This window comes from Bos indicus x Bos taurus, chromosome 15, assembly GCF_003369695.1.
Source record: "Bos indicus x Bos taurus breed Angus x Brahman F1 hybrid chromosome 15, Bos_hybrid_MaternalHap_v2.0, whole genome shotgun sequence".
Taxonomy (NCBI): Eukaryota; Metazoa; Chordata; class Mammalia; order Artiodactyla; family Bovidae; genus Bos; species Bos indicus x Bos taurus.
Window position 1 is genome coordinate 1,285,245 of NC_040090.1, and position 16,111 is coordinate 1,301,355.

The 16,111-nt window shown below is 44.3% G+C and overlaps 2 protein-coding genes across 2 annotated transcripts; both read right to left on the reverse strand.

Moving 5' to 3' along the window:
* Window positions 1–3,262: 3,262 nt before the first annotated feature.
* LOC113905978 (olfactory receptor 4D6) lies at window positions 3,263–4,207 on the reverse strand. Its single transcript, XM_027564013.1, has one exon. It carries the CDS (start codon window positions 4,205–4,207, stop codon window positions 3,263–3,265), a length of 945 nt encoding a protein of 314 aa, XP_027419814.1.
* Window positions 4,208–14,853: 10,646 nt separating this feature from the next.
* LOC113905171 (olfactory receptor 5A1) lies at window positions 14,854–15,801 on the reverse strand. Its single transcript, XM_027562146.1, has one exon. It carries the CDS (start codon window positions 15,799–15,801, stop codon window positions 14,854–14,856), a length of 948 nt encoding a protein of 315 aa, XP_027417947.1.
* Window positions 15,802–16,111: the final 310 nt, after the last annotated feature.

The window sequence follows — 16,111 nt, forward strand, 5'->3', positions numbered from 1 at the left end:
GTGAGGTGTGCTTCTTCAGACAACCTCAGAACACAAAAAGAGGTATGCTGTGTCTTTGATATTAAATTTTCTTGAGGGAGAGTAATTAGGAAAAATATCTAAAAAAGCTCTTTTAAGGGGCAATAATTTTAGAAAGCTTGAGAAGCACTGGCAGTATGATTAGGATTCCTGCGGGGAGCGAGCTCCGTCCCTGGCAAAGGTCATGAGGAAGGAGGCTTGGCATACGCAAAGGCGGGATCAAGCCTCAGGAGTCTCCCTGGAAATTCTCGAGCAATCTACCCCCAAAACCAGAGTCTGCCTACTTTCTGCTTTGTGCTCTCACCTACACCTCTGACTTTACGGGGGGCTGTCCCCCACTACCTCTCTCTGAAAAAAGAGTTAGCTTACAGCTCCAGTTAATAATTCCTGGGTGTGACAGTGTTTCAACCTACAAACTCCTTTGGAAGTCCTCTAGCCTGCCTGAATAGGTTTTTTCTGGCCACATGTGATTGTTCAGAGCCTCCCAACTGTGAGAGGCTGGAGATGTTCTAAACTGTCTAAACACAGATTCCTTCGAATAGTTAAAAGATTGATTTGAAATTGTATTGGTGAAGGGTTTTTCACTTTTTGGGCCAATGTTTGCTGCTAAGTTTCCATATCCCTTACCTGCTGTGTCCCTGGCAGTGTATTGATTAATATAATTGGTGTAAGTAGTAGCTTTAATGTTTGTAACCTGGGACCCTTGAGTTAATTCTTTTTCTTGTTATAGCCCACCACACCTTTGCCCTATAGGAATGCAACTTTATCTAATGCTTTTGGAGGGTGGCTCCTGACCAATCACCTTTAGAGAAAAATAAGTTTTCTGAAGAAAGGGTCTTAAAATGTTAACAGGCCTCCGGGCCAGAAGATGATGCAAATCACCTAAACTTTTGCATATGATAAGTTTGCAGGAAGAAAGCCTGGCTTGCTGCCTGACTCTACCCCTTCCCCCATTATCCTCTATGCATAACTTAAGGTATAAAAACTACTTTGGAAAATAAAGTGCGGGCCTTGTTCACCGAAGCTTGGTCTCCCCATGTCGTTCTTTCTCTCACCTTCTGGCTGAATTATTCAGCCTCTTTTCTCCACTGAATTTCCTCACTGAGCTATCCTCATTCTATTACTCTTTATATCCTTAATTAACGTTTAATCAAGCAGTTGTTTCCTGATCTTCGCCTACGCGGTCTCTCCTTCGAATACCCTGGATCAGCCGGGGCTGGTCCCCGGCAGATTCCTGGCCTAATGTGTCTGTCTTGTAAGACTCAGAGAAGATCACAGATGTGTGGTCATCTATAAGGACCTTTTTAGCTAAATATTAACTGATCATAAACATTTGCAAAAAATTGCTGTGTGTTGCAATTTCCTCAGCTTCCTTATTTCCCTTGGCCTATTTTTTTTTTAATTGATGTTTAGTTGTTTTACAATGTTGTGTTAGTTCCTGCTGCACAGCAAAGGGAATCAGCCATGTGTGTGTGTGTGTGTGTATATATATATATATATAAATATAAACTCTACTCAATGTGGTAACAAAAAGGATAACCCTAACCCTAACCACATTGAGTAGAGTTCCTTGTGCTGTACAGTCGGTTCTTGTTAGTTAACTTCTCAGTAGTCATCCATTTTACACGTAGTAGGCATGGCGGTCCGGATCTCAGTTTACCCCGCCTCCCCACCCCTTGGTGCCCATGGTTTGTGGGTACACATGAACTTACTGGTCTATTTCTGAATGACTGCTGGAGGCAGAAGGGTGGGATTTGATGTGAGTGTATAAACAGAAAGGAGATTTATTGTCTCCTTATATATCTACTTTCTTGGAATCCTATTCTTGGAAGAGAGGAGGTTTATAACACAGACCCAGTGGCTATTCTTAAATGGCTCTGTATGCCATATGTTGTATTTTTTTTCCTTTCCTGGTACACAAAATGGGCCTTGAGTGAGTCAAACGTTACTTCTTAGGTAATTTTTTTTTTTTTTTTATACCACACGGATTTGTCCTAAATTGTCTGTGCATATGTAGATGAAAACTACAGGTTTGCTCCAGCTCTGAAAGCTCTGGGGGTGAAATGGAAAGTGGGGATGGAAGGAAGAAGGAAGCTCAGGACAACATAAAAGTGCATTTTGTGCAGATATATCCCCAAACTATTCAAGTCCTTTTGAGACTAATTTCAATGTAAAGAAAGTAGAAAGAACCGGAGGACAGGGAATATTTGGTCTATTTCTAGATTAGTTCATGCATACATCTGACTCAAAATATATTTCTTCTCTTTTCTCTAATTGGTGAAATATATTGAAGATTCTGTACTCACAATATTAAATCAAAAGTGATTACTTTAATAATCAACTGGAAATAGCAGTCATTAGAGAGAAAATATGAGAAATACATGCATCCACATTCTAAGTGTGTGCTAAGTCGCTTCAGTTGTGCCCAACTCTTTGTGACCCCATGGACTGTAGCCCCCCAGGCTCCTCTGTCCATGGGATTCTCCAGGCAAGAATCCTGGAGTGGGTTGCCTGCCCTCCTCCAGGGGATCTTCCGGATCCAGGAATCGAACCCTCCCCTCTTGTGTCTCCTGCATTGGCAGGTGGGTTCTTTACCACGAGTGCCACCTGGGAAGCTATATATATATATACACACATCTGGAGACATAAGAGACGTGGGTTCAATCCCTGGGTTGGGAATATTCCCCTAGCAACCCACTCCAGGATTCTTGCCTGGAGAATCCCATGGACAGAGGAGCCTGGCAGCCTACGGTCCATAGGGTCGCAAAAGTGGGACACGACTGAAGTGACTTAGTACGCATACATGCAGCACAGGCATATTTGGCAACAGAGATGCAGATCATAGGGAACATAGACTGTATGCCTGATTAATGCCAGGAGTCGTGTGCGCCTTTACAACCATAATCCTCTCCACACTGATCACGTTTCATCCTCGCAACCACCTTGTAAGTAGACAGCGTTATTTCCAAACCACAAATGGTAAAAGTGAGGACAGATAGCACTTGGGTTATTGATTTCAGCTTTATACCACATACTTCTCCCCCGTCCCCAGCCTGAGAGCGGATGTTCAATCTCATCCCTCCCTTTTGTTCTTCGAGTCTGTCTGTCTAACAGAGCTTAGTGGCTGTGGGGATATGCAGAAATGGCAGTGGACAAAGAGCTAGCTGTCTCTGATTCCCAGGCTCGTAGTCTGAGAAAACCTCAAACTAGGCTCACAGTAGATTTCGGGTCTCAATCTGACGGCTCATCTGAGTTTATTGCTCTCAAAAGGCCCAAGCCTCCTCTGCAGCCTCTTCATGGCTGCCTTCATCTCCTGGTTTCTCAGGGTGTAGATCACGGGGTTCAGCATGGGGGTGATGACCGTGTTATTGATGGACACAGCTGTGTCCACGGGCAGCATGATAAAGGGCCGGCAGTAGATGTAAACACAGGGCACAAAGTGGAGAGTCACCACTAGGACGTGGGAGGTGCAGGTGGAGACAGCTCTGCTCCGGCCCTCCCCGGCGTGGGATCGCAGCGTGACTAGGGTGACGGTGTAGGACCCCAGGAGCAGGAGGAACCACAGCAGGGTCACCAGCCCGTTGTTAGAGATCAGGAGGAGCTCCAGAGCAAAGGTGTCGGTGCAAGCCAGTCTAACCACCTGGGGCACGTCGCAGTAGAAGGCATCCAGGGTGCTGGGGCCACAGAAAGGGAGCGGAAGCATCAGGATAATCTGGACAGTGGAGTGCAAAGCGCCACCCACCCAGGAAGCCACCACCAAGCCCACCCACACCTCTCTCCTCATGATGGTCACGTAATGCAGGGGCTTGGAGATTGCGAGATATCTGTCCCAGGCCATCACAGACAGGAAAAAAATATCCGCCCCTCCAGCAAAGTGGAAGAAAAAGATCTGTGCCATGCAGCCATTGTAGGAGATGGCTTTCCTCTCTGATAAGAGATCCACCAGGAACTTGGGAACGGTGACGGATGAAAAGACGATGTCCAGGATTGATTTGTTCCGCAGGAGAAAGTACATGGGGGTGTGGAGGTGGGACTCCCAGGTGATGGTCACCACGACGAGGGCATTGCCCAGCACGGTTGTGACGTATACAGCTAGGAAGATGACAAACAGGAACAGCTCCAGTTCCCGGAAGTGAGTGAGTTCCAGGAAGACAAACTCCCTCACGTTGGTGTGGTTGCTCTGGCCCATGATGGAGAGCACGCTCTCCCAGGTCTCCCTTTGGAAAAGATACGTCAGGGTGAGCAGCATGGTGCCCTGAGGCAGCAACATCATTGATCACATAGTGCGTGTTTTTTTTTTTTTGCTGTGTCTTGTTTTTAACTTTTTATTTTGTAATGGAGAGTAGCCGATTAATGATGTGATAGTTTCAGGTGAACAGCAAAGGAACTCAGCCCTGCATATACAACAATTCTTTCAACCCTCAAGGCCCCTCCCATCCCGGCTGCCGCCTAACACTGAGCAGAGTTGCACGTGCTCTACAGTTGTGGCTTAGTCACTAAGTCATGTCCGATTCTTTTGGACCCATGGACTGTAGCCAGACTCCTCTGTCATGGAATTTTGCAGGCAAGAGTCCTGGAGAAGGTTGCCGTTCCTTCTCCAGGAGATCTCCTCAGCCCAGGGATCATACCCATGTCTCCTGTGTCTCTTGCTTTGCAGGCAGATTCTTTACAACGCACCCCCCGGGAAGCCCTTAGTTGGTTTGGTTGGGCCCCAATTACTGTTTTCAAATAATGCTGCTCTCAACATTTTGTAAATCCATTTTTGTGTGCCTATGAAAAGCCAGACATAGACATACTGGGTCAAAGGATATGCTAATTTTCTAATTTTAAATGATGATGAAGATATTGTAAAGAAACAGCGTAGGGGCCCGAGGGGCAGCTGCCTACACTGAAGGACACAAGCTCCTGAGTCCGTGCCTTCTGGAAGCTTGAAACTGTGGCAGTCCAGAAGCAGATACCCAGTCCATTTCACTGGTATCAAAAACTGTTGCATCTCTTACACTCTCACAGGGAGAATGAATTGTGTACTGGTCAAGTGCAGAAAGAGGCTTCCCTGATGACTCAAGTGATGGAGAATCTGCCTACAATGCAGGAGACATGGGTTCAATCTCCTGGAGGAGGAAATAGCAACTGACTCCAGCATCCGTCCCTGGGAAACCCATGGACAGAGGAACCTGGCTGAGCACGCACTCGCATGCACGCACGTGCATGCATGCACATATATGCACACACACATATGGAGGTACTGTTTTGATAGTCTTATACTTAAGCTTTTATAGTCTTATTCTTCAAGTTAAGATTTAAAACAAAAACTCCAGCTGTGAAAGCAAGATAAACAGATTCTAAACTGTACCTCATCTGTTAAGTTCCAATGTCAACTCATTATGTGATACTCAATCTGTACAATAAATTATGAACCTGGGAAAGAAGCAAACAGCCTAACTCTATTGTATTTGTGTTTGAATACTTGATTTCTTTTTATAAGTAGATACTATGAGCTGAAATAAATGATAATACTTTTTAACTTCTTAGGGAGATGGAATACTGATTTTGTCATTTTAAGAACATAAACATCAAAAAATAAGCTAAAATATTAGAATAAAGTCTAAGTAATTTTTGTTTTATTTTTGGGGAAGAGAAGAACTTTGTAAGCATTACAAAGAAGATGATTAGATTTGGCTAATTAAAATATGAAGATGAATTGAGAGAGTGGTATTGACATATATACCCTACCATGTGTAAAATGGATAGCTAGTGGAAAGATGCTGTATAACACAGGGGGCTCAGCTCAGTGTCTGTGATGACCTACAGGGGTGGGATGGGGGCTGGGAGGGAGGCTCAAGCGGGAGGGGATATACGTATACAGATAACTGATTCACATCGCTGTACAGCAGAAGCTAACACAACATCGTAAAGCAATTAGACTCCAGTAAAAAATAAGGAATTTCCATGTTTTGGAAAATAAAAAACTTGAGAAAACAAGTTTTGTATACGTGAAAAATAAATAAAATAGGCTTAATGTTTTAGATATATAGAGTTCTAATCATTTAGTAAGAAATAGATATTTAAAAATAAAAATGGGTCATGATTCAGAGAGAAGTAGAGTTGGTCATACCATTCATCAAATAAGCACAAATTAAAAGTGTGGTGAGATACCACTTCTCATCTAGAAGATCGGCCTATGAAGAAGTGATCCATTGTTGGCATGGATATGGAGAAAGAGACACCTCCATCTATGGTTAATAGGAGTGTATACAGGGACACACTTTCTTAGGTCATTCTGGAAGCATGTGTCAAGACAAAATCTGCAAATCTTTTGAGTCAAAAATTCTACTCCAGGAATTAATGCTAAAATGTGAATAAACAAAATGCTTAATGTCATGAGTACAAAGAAAGGTCATCACAGTGAAGTTTAGAAGAGATTAGTTTAAATTACTATCTGATTTATGAAATTGGTTCAATAAGTTATGGCACTATAGAGTAATTCAATATTTGCAGCCATTCAAATTTATAATGTAGAACTTTATTCTTAGATGTGGTAAGATTCTTTTTAATAAAAGGTTGAAGCACTGAATATATCACATAATCTTATTTTTTGGAGAAAAACTACATGCCTAGAAGAAATGTGGAAAGATGTATACCATTATCTGTGGGTAATTGGATTTCGGTAGTTTTACTTTAAAAAGATATTCTATTGTTTCCTATTTAAAGAAATGACTGTAGGCTCTCTCTCACCTTCAAGATGCCCCATACTCTGCCTGTGGAGGGTTTTTCTCTAAATATATCCACTCCTTACCAGTCAAAAAATAAAAAGACTGTAAATGGCTTCTAATCTTAAAAATCAGGAGAAGAATCCCTCATACACATAATTACAACTTGAAGTAAAAGATTTTTTCCATTAATTTGAACTCTGATGTTATGCTCCTCGTATTTTTCTTTTCCTTCTCTGTAAAATTGTCCTAAGAAAGATAACTTGTTAAGGAAAGAGGGATGGGGGGGTGACAGTTCTAATTATTCTTTTGGGGTGTTCTGGCTCCATGAGGCATTGGCTGGAGCCATCTAGGAATCTAGGATCCACCAAATCAGATCTCTGGAAAATGAGATCAAAGATACTTACTGCTGGCTTCTCTTTTGAATTAAAATGATTCCCCTTGCTCCTCTGACTTCCCTGGTGGCCCAGACGGTATTAGCGTCTGTCTACAATGTGGGAGACCCGGGTTTGATCCCTGGGTCCGGAAGATCCCCTGGAGAAGGAAATGGCAACCCACTCCAGTACTCTTGCCTAGAAAATCCCATGGATGGAGGAGCCTGGTAGGCTGCAGTTCACGGGGTCGCAAACAGTCAGACATGACTGAGCAACTTCACTTTGCTCCTCTTAAAAGGTTTTGGACAGACGATCAGGCCCAAGATTGAGCTAACGTTGAATGGTGGCCTTTCTGTCTCGTAACCTCACAGGTGCCTTGTAGAACTCAGTTATCCAACAACTCTTTTTGAATGGATGAATGAATGGGTGGGTGGCCAGTACCTGATATGAAGTAGTCACCCAACAAGAAACTGTTCTTCTTTACTAATCTCCAGTCTCATCTAAACTTCCCTCTCTCACCCCTTATTCACTTTTGCTTCTGCGCAAATCAACTAAATGCCAATTCACAGGAGAGTACCTTGTAAACTTCAAAGCGTTATATAATATTATCATAATGCTAATGTCCTTACATCATCCTGTTTCTTTTCCTGCTCCCAGCTAGCTTTTAATCACTATTTCTTTTTTAAAGAAAGGGACTGTGCTGGTTACTTTCCTAAACTTTGTAGATGCTCAGTAAATGTTTTTAGAAGTTTTTAAAAAAGAATTTTACAGTAGTCCTTCTTTTTAAAAAAATTTTTTTGAAGAATAATTGCTTTACACTGTTGTGTTGGTTTCTGCCATACAACAGTGTGAATCAGCCCTGAGTATACCTATGTCTCTTCCCTCTTGAGCCTCCCTCGACCCCCTACCCCATCCCACCCCTCTAGGTCATCACAGAGCACCAGGCCGAGCTCCAGGTGCTATAGAGCAAATTCGCCCCAGCTCTGTTTTACACGTGGTTGTGTATATGTCTCAACGCTACTCTCTCATTGGCCCCATCGTCTCCTTCCCCTGCCGTGTCCACAAGTCCTTCCTCTATGTCCATCTCTCTATTCCTGCCCCGCAAACAGGCTGTACAGAATGTTTTAATACAAACAATAACCCAATTTGGATGTGTCTTGAGAAGCCTAGTATTTCACCTGAGAAGCAACAGACTTTAATCAGCCGGAGGCGTTTGGTTGTACACGACACACCTGCTTCAGGGTTTCCCGTGGAATGCACGTGGCCGAGTCCCCGCACTGCTCACCTGAAACCATCACAGCACACCCGTGGTAACTGCTTCTATTTTATCACACAAAAGAAAAAGGTAAAAAAAAGAATTGCGCATGGATATTCTATTTTTCAGGGACTGGACATGGAACACTCTCCAAATCATACAATTACACACGTGCCACGCTGAAGTTGCCTGCTGTTGTGCCTTCAGGATGCCCTCACCTACCTTTCTTTAGAAAGGGGAGCCGGCCAGGTTCCCCATCTTCACCCAGACAGACGCATCATCTACATTGCTCCCTGAGACAGGGGATCGGGAGTCTAACGATGTAGCAGTCAGCATGGGGAATAGTGTCAGGTATTTGTAGGAAAAGTACTTTTCACTGGAGAAGCTGGCAGCTGCAGATGCAGTGGGAGTTATTAAAGTGTTACTAAGCAACACGTATCTCTATTGGAGTTTTCCGATCTAGCTTCCTGTTATTGCTTTCTTTGTAGTTAAACTCCACTGGGGTCTTAGAGCATACTCTGCATGATTTATGAAAAGAATAAAACATTTTATGGTCCAGAATGTGATCTGTCCTGGTAGATGTTCCATGTGAGCTTAAGAAGAATGTGTGTTATGCTATTGTCAGATGAAATATTTTATATTAATTAGCTCCCATTGATTAATGGTGCCGTTCAGTTCAACTGTATCCTTACTGATTTTCTGCCTATTGGATCCATCAATTGCTGATAGAAGGATATTGATATTTCCAGCTATAGAGTGGATTTGTCTATTTTCCCCTGTATTTCTATCAGTTTTGCCTCTTATATTTTGACATTCTGTTGCTAAGTGTATACACATTAAGTATTGTTGTGAATTCTTTGACAGTTGACCCCTTTATCATTATCATTATGAAGACTCTTAATCTCTGATAATTTTCCTTGTTGTAAAGTCTGCTTTATCTCAAATTATTATACCTATTCCAGCCTTCTTTCTGTGTTATCTTTCTCCTTTGCATTACTTTTAATCTATCTCTGTCTTTGAATTTAAAGCTGATTTCTTACAGAAAACATATAGTTGGTTCCTTTAAAAAAATCCCCTCTATACTGTTTTATGTTTATGTATTTGTTTTTATTTTGGATATTACATTATTTTATGGATATATAATTGACATCAGTTCAGTTCAGTCGCTCAGTTGTGTCCGACTCTTTGTGACCCCATGGACTGCAGCATGACAGGCCTTCCTGTCCATCACCAACTCCCAGAGTTATGCAAACTCATGTCCATTGAGTCAACATTCTATGAATTTCAGGTATACAAAATAATGATCTGATATTGGTAAATACTGTGAAGTGATGATCACAAAGAAATGGAAATTTAACACAAATTGCATATATGTATAGAATTTAATTACCACATCTTTTTTTTTTTTTTTGCAAAGTAGATGTGATAATTAAATAGTAATCAACTTCAAATGAGTGGTGGCGTCAACTTGGCAGATTTAAGAATGAAGATGTGAGAGCATAAGTGACGTCCACCAACTGTCAGAGTTGGCGACCATTGGAATTCAAACCTCGATCATTGAAAACTGTTCACCTTGCTGATTATATCAAAGAGCAACTGTGAAGTGTGTGGCCCAATGCTCCGTGAACAGCAGACAGTCAGGAAACACTAATCCTTTTACCTGCATCGTGGGGAGTGGTGGAAAGCATCTTGGGGCCTGATCCTTCTTCAGTCAGATAAACACACCTAAACTGATAAAACAGAAGATTTGTATTGGTGTGCAAGACCCAGGATGTTTTGCATATATTACCTTATGTAATCAGCTCTTGCCAGTTTTCAATGTCTTAAAATTTGTGGCCAAGTTTGAGCTTGACCAGTTGGGTTGCCAGTTTGGGTTTGACAGGTGTCTCGGCTGTGAGAATGAAATGGCATAAACTGATACCAGCGCTCTTTAACCTGAGTTGAGTCAGACGGTGAGTTGGGACGTTTGTCCGTGAGTGTGCCCCCTCCGGGTCTGGACCTTGTCCTCTTTCGCTGCGGCATCTCCCTTTATCTTAGGTGCCTACAGATCTTAGCTTTCCTTTTAAGATCCTTTCTGAAGAAATGACCATGAAACTTAAAGAATATCCTTTTTTTAAAAAGGAAACATTGGCACTTTAAAAGGGGACCAGCCTTAAACAAACAGATGAATTTCAGAATTTCAGGCAGTAAGGTGCAAATAATGTGGACATTAGGGATCTCCCTGGTACTGAGAATATATTCATACGTGCTCAGTCGCTCAGTTGTGTCAGACTCTTTGCAAAAACATGGACTGTAGCCCTCCAGGCTCCTCTGTCCATGGAACTTTCCAGGCAAGAATATTGGAGGGGGTTGCCATTTCTCCCAACTCAGGGGTCAAAACTATGTCTCTGGCATTGGTGGATTCTTTAACACCGAGTCACCTGGGATATGCCGCTTACTAATTCTTTGGGGAGGGGTTGAAAACAGGCAACCTCCTCAGAAATGTTTTCTTTTAAAGTTTTTTTTTTTTTTTTTTCCCTAAGAGCAAAGTTTCAAACATGGGTCAGGAGACTCACCAGAGGATGCCATTAGAGGAGCAGAAGCAGAAAGGGGAGAATTTGGGTTGAGCTTATAGGAAGGCAGGAAAAACCAGAGTCGTGCCCGGAAAAGAAATGTTAAAGAAGTTCCTGCATCTGACTGAGACTCAGAGTTCCAGGAGGTCATAAACGAGCCTGGGTGGTACATAGTCACACAGAGCAAATACCAGCTGATGGTGGGCAGCCACTCCCAGCCAGTCTGTCCCCGAACAACTTTATATTTTCATTTATTATTCTTTGGATACAGTCTAATCAGGCAAATGTAGCTGCTTCCAGTCCCCAAGCTGCTCTCTGAGACAGAACACTTGAAGCTCATTTATCCTTCCTCTTGATGCTGGGAGTGTGTGTTTGTGGGCAGATACTTGAAGTGAGGGGGCTTCCCAAGTGGTGCTAGCGGTAAAGGACCTACCTGCCAATGCAGGAGGTGCAAGTGATGTAGATTCAATCCCTGGGCTGAGAGGATCCCCTGGAGGAGGGCACGGCACCTCACTCCAGTGTTCTTGCCTGGAGAATCCCATGGGCAGAGGAGCCTGGCGGGCTACAGTCCATGGGGTTGCAAAGAGTTGGACACAACTGAAGCAGCTTAGCATTCATTCACTTGAAGTGAGAAGACAAAAAGAGATTGGAGAGAGGCTGTAACCTCTAAGAATTTCTCTTCCAGAAATATTAACCTGTTAATATCCACAGCTCTATGCCGGGGTCCAGCCCCGGTGGATCCAGGGAATTCGAAGCGGGGACAGCGTCGGCGAGGATCAGGAAACAATTGCTTAATTAAATGTTAATTAAGGATATAAAGAGTGGTTAAATAAGGATAGCTCAGTGAAGAAATTCAGTGGAGAAAAGAGGCTGAAATAAGGATAGCTCAGTGAGGAAATTCAGTGGAGAAAAGAGGCTGAAATAAGGATAGCTCAGTGAGGAAATTTAGTGGAGAAAAGAGGCTGAATAATTCAGCCAGAAGGTGAGAGAAAGAACGACATGGGGAGACCAAGTTTCGGTGAACAAGGCCCACACTTTATTTTCCAAAGTAGTTTTTATACCTTAAGTTATGCATAGAGGATAATGGGGGAAGGGGTAGAGTCATGCAGTAAGCCAGGCTTTCTTCCTGCAAACTTATCATATGCAAAAGTTTAGGTGATTTGCATCATCTTCTGGCCCAGAGGCCTGTTAACATTTTAAGACCCTTTCTTCAGAAAACTTATTTTTCTCTAAAGGTGATTAGTCAGGCGCCACCCTCAAAAGCATTAGATAAAGTTGCATTCCTACAGAGCAAAGGTGTGGTGGGCTATAACAAGAAAAAGAATTAACTCAAGGGTCCAAGGTTACAAACATATAAAGCTACTACTTAAACCAATCATATTAATCAATACACTGCCAGGGACACAGCAGGTAAGGGATATGGAAACTTAGCAGCAAACATTGGCCGAACAAGTGAAAAACCCTTCACCAACATAATTTCTAATCAATCTTTTAACTACTCAAAAGAATCTGTGTTTAGACAGTTTAGAACATCTCCTGCCTCTCACAGTTGGGAGGCTCCGAACAATCACATGTGGCCAGAAAAACCTATTCATGCAGGCTAGAGGACTTCCAAAGGAGTTTGTAGGTTGAAACACTATCACACCCAGGAACTTTATTAACTGGAGCTGTAAGTTAACTCTTTTTTTTCAGAGAGAGGTAGTGGGGGACAGCCCCCCGTAAAGTCAGAGGTGTAGGTGAGAGCACAAAGCAGAAAGTAGGCAGACTCTGGTTTTGGGGGTAGATGCTCGAGAATTTCCAGGGGGACTCCTGAGGCTCGATCCTGCCTTTGTATAGCCTCCTTCCTCATGACCTTTGCCACGAGTGGAGCTCCTCACCGCCGGTTCCCGGCAGCTCTAGACAATAGGGGAGGGATCTTCCAAGTCTATGGTTAGAAGGGCATTTAGGCAGCTGGTTCTCTACTGCTGCTGCTAAGTCACTTCAGTCATGTCCGACTCTGTGCGACCCCATAGACAGCAGCCCACCAGACTCCCCCGTCCCTGGGATTCTCCAGGCAAGAACACTGGAGCGGATTGCCATTTCCTTCTCCAATGCATGAAAGTGAAAAGTGAAAGTGAAGTAGCTCAGTCATGTCCAACTCTTTGCGACCCCATGGACTGCAGCCTACCAGGCTCCTCCGTCCATGGGATTCTCCAGGCAAGAGTACTGGAGTGGGGTGCCATTGCCTTCTCCACACCCTTCCAAATGATTAGTTACATTTACCCCTTGAATGTTTCTACAAAGGAAGGATTTGCAAAAAATCCACAGCTTCACAAATTAATCACTCTCTGAGGTGTCGAAGACACATTCTTATTTACATTTTCTAAAAGCAGAGACAATCTCCGTCCCAGTCACCAGACCCTGAGATTCATTGTTAGCCACACTGTAAGGAAATAATATTAACACCATACTCTGCAAAAGCCAACATTACTAGGGACAGTGAATAATTCATTTATCAAACAGATATTTGATATGTCCCTAGTGTGTGCCAGACACCGTGGTAGGTTCTGAAAGAACAATACTGAACAAGAGTCGGTAACTGTCCCTGAGGAAGTTGTAGACTAGTGTAAGGGCTTCTTGGTGGCTCAGTCGTAAAGAATCTGCCTGCCAGTGCAGGAGACACAAGAGATGAGGTTCGATCCCTGGGTCGGGAAGATCCCCTGGAGCAGGAAATGGCCACCCACTCCAGTACCCTTGCCTGGGAAATCCCATGGACAGAGGAGCCTGGAGGGCTACAGTCCACGGTGTTGCAGAGTCGGGCACGACGCCCCCAACTCTGCCCCCCTGCCATCCACGACCAAAAGACTTCTTCCCTACACGCCTATGAGATGATACATCTATATTGCTTTAAGCCACTAGGTTGGTGGTAATTAGTTACAGCTGTGATAGTAAACTCATACTTGCAGATTCTTCAGATAAAATGATGTACATGCTACATTTTATTCTGCTTCTGGGTAGGGCTCTCATGAGATCAAATGGAGGGTCTAGAGTCTATAAACTGAACAAGTGAAGGTGAAAATGTTAGTCGCTCAGTTGTGTCCGACTCTTTGCAACCCCATGGGTTGTAGCCCACCAGGCTCCTCTGTCCATGGGATTCTCTGGGCAAGAACACTAGAGTGGGTTGCCATGCCCTCCTCCAGAGGATCTTCCCAACCCTGGGATTGATGCCAGGTCTCCAGCATTGCAGGCAGATTCTTTACCGTCTGAGCCACCAGGTACCTCATAAAAGGTTGTGGTTGTAATACCCATTGTGAGAATGGGTATTACAGGGGAATAGGCTACTTGGGGAATTTCTTTTTGTTTTTCTGAAGTAATCGCTTTCTCTTTTTTAAAAATTAATTTTTATTGGAGTTACTTTACAATGTTGTGTTTCTGCTGTACAGCAAAGTGAAGCAGTCATATGTTTACATGCATGCTAAGTCTCTTCAGTCCTGTCCGACTCTGTGTGACCCCATGGACAGCCCACCAGACTCTTCTGTCCATGGGATCTCCAGGCAAGCATACTGGAGTGGGTTGCCATGCCCTCCTTCGGGGGGTCTTCCCGACTCAGAGATCAAACCCACGTATCTTACATCTCCTACATTGGCAGGCAGGTTTTTTAAAATCACCAGCGCCATCTGGGAAGCCTGATATATGTACATATACCCCCTATTTGTTTGGATTTCCTTCCCATTCAGGTCACCACAGAGCACAGAGTAGAGCTCCCTGTGCTATACCATAGGTTGTCCTTTCGACGATCCATGGTGGGGTCAGTAGACAGATGACCAAGTGCAAAGGTGAGAAAACATGGAAGCAGTGCTTCCATTTTCAAGATGCACACCAACATGTCACTTACCTAAAGACACAGGCAGAGGCTATCATGCCAGGTCTCTGGCAGTTTGGAGACATATGTCTTCAGTCATGACCTAGGAAAACACTTTCTTTTTCCCCAGCATCTTCCACAGGGCATCCTTGATCTCTTTGTTCCTCAAACTGTAAATGAGCGGGTTCAGCATGGGGATCACCAGTGAGTAGAACACAGACACCACCTTGTCTCTGCCAAACGAGTAGCTGGAGCTAGGCCGCAGGTACATGAAAAGGGCCGTCCCAAACAACAGAGTCACCACCATCAGATGCGAGGCGCACGTGTGGAAGGCTTTCCTGCGACCTTCCACCGAGCGGATCTTCAGGACGGTAGCCACTATGTGACCGTAGGAGACAAGAAGGATGAGGAATGACGTTCCCCCAACAACGGCCACCACGAGGAAATTCACCACTTCACTGTAGAAGGTGTCGGAGCAAGAAAGTGCCAGGACTGGGGGGAGGTCACAGAAGAAATGGTCGATGAGGTTGGGTCCGCAGAAAGGGAGCCGAAATATGGAACTGGACTGGACCAGGGAGCTCAGGAAGCCGCTGACATAGGCTCCAACCACCAAGCGTGTACAGAGGCCCTGGGACATGACGGCGGAGTAGAGCAGGGGGCTGGAGACGGCTGCGTAGCGATCGTACGCCATCGCCGTCAGCAGGAAGCACTCGGTTAGACCTGCGCCCACGAAGAAGAAGAACTGAACGGCGCAGCCCAGGAAGGAAATGCTCTTTCGTTCCCAGAAGAAGTCGGAGAGCATCTTGGGAGCCACTGCGGAAGAGTAGCAGATGTCGACGAAGGACAGGTTGCCGAGGAAGAAGTACATCGGCGTGTGTAGACGGGTGTCACCTCTGATCAGAAAGATGAGGGCCAGGTTCCAGGCCAGGGTCACCAGGTAGATGCCCAGGAAGGTCACAAAGAGGAGGGCCTGCAGTTGTGGATGGTCTGCAAACCCCAGGAGGATGAACATGGTCACCGACGAGCCATTCCAGGCCCTAGATGTGGACATGTTTCCCATGGACGACGACAAGATGCAGACCTGGGATCACAATAATAACCCACAGGACAAATGATGTCAGCAAATAATTATTAAATGCATAGGAGGAAGGCAGAGTATTACAGACAGTTACATGCGTGCGTGCTAAATCACTCCAGTTGTGTCTGACTCTTGGTGACCATTTGAACTGTAGGCTGCCAGGCTCCTCCATCCATGGGGTTTTCTAGGCAAGAATACTGGAGTGGGTTGCCATTTCCTCCTCCAGGGTATCTTCCCTACCCAGGGACTGAACCTGTGTCTCCTGCATTCCAGGCAGATTCTT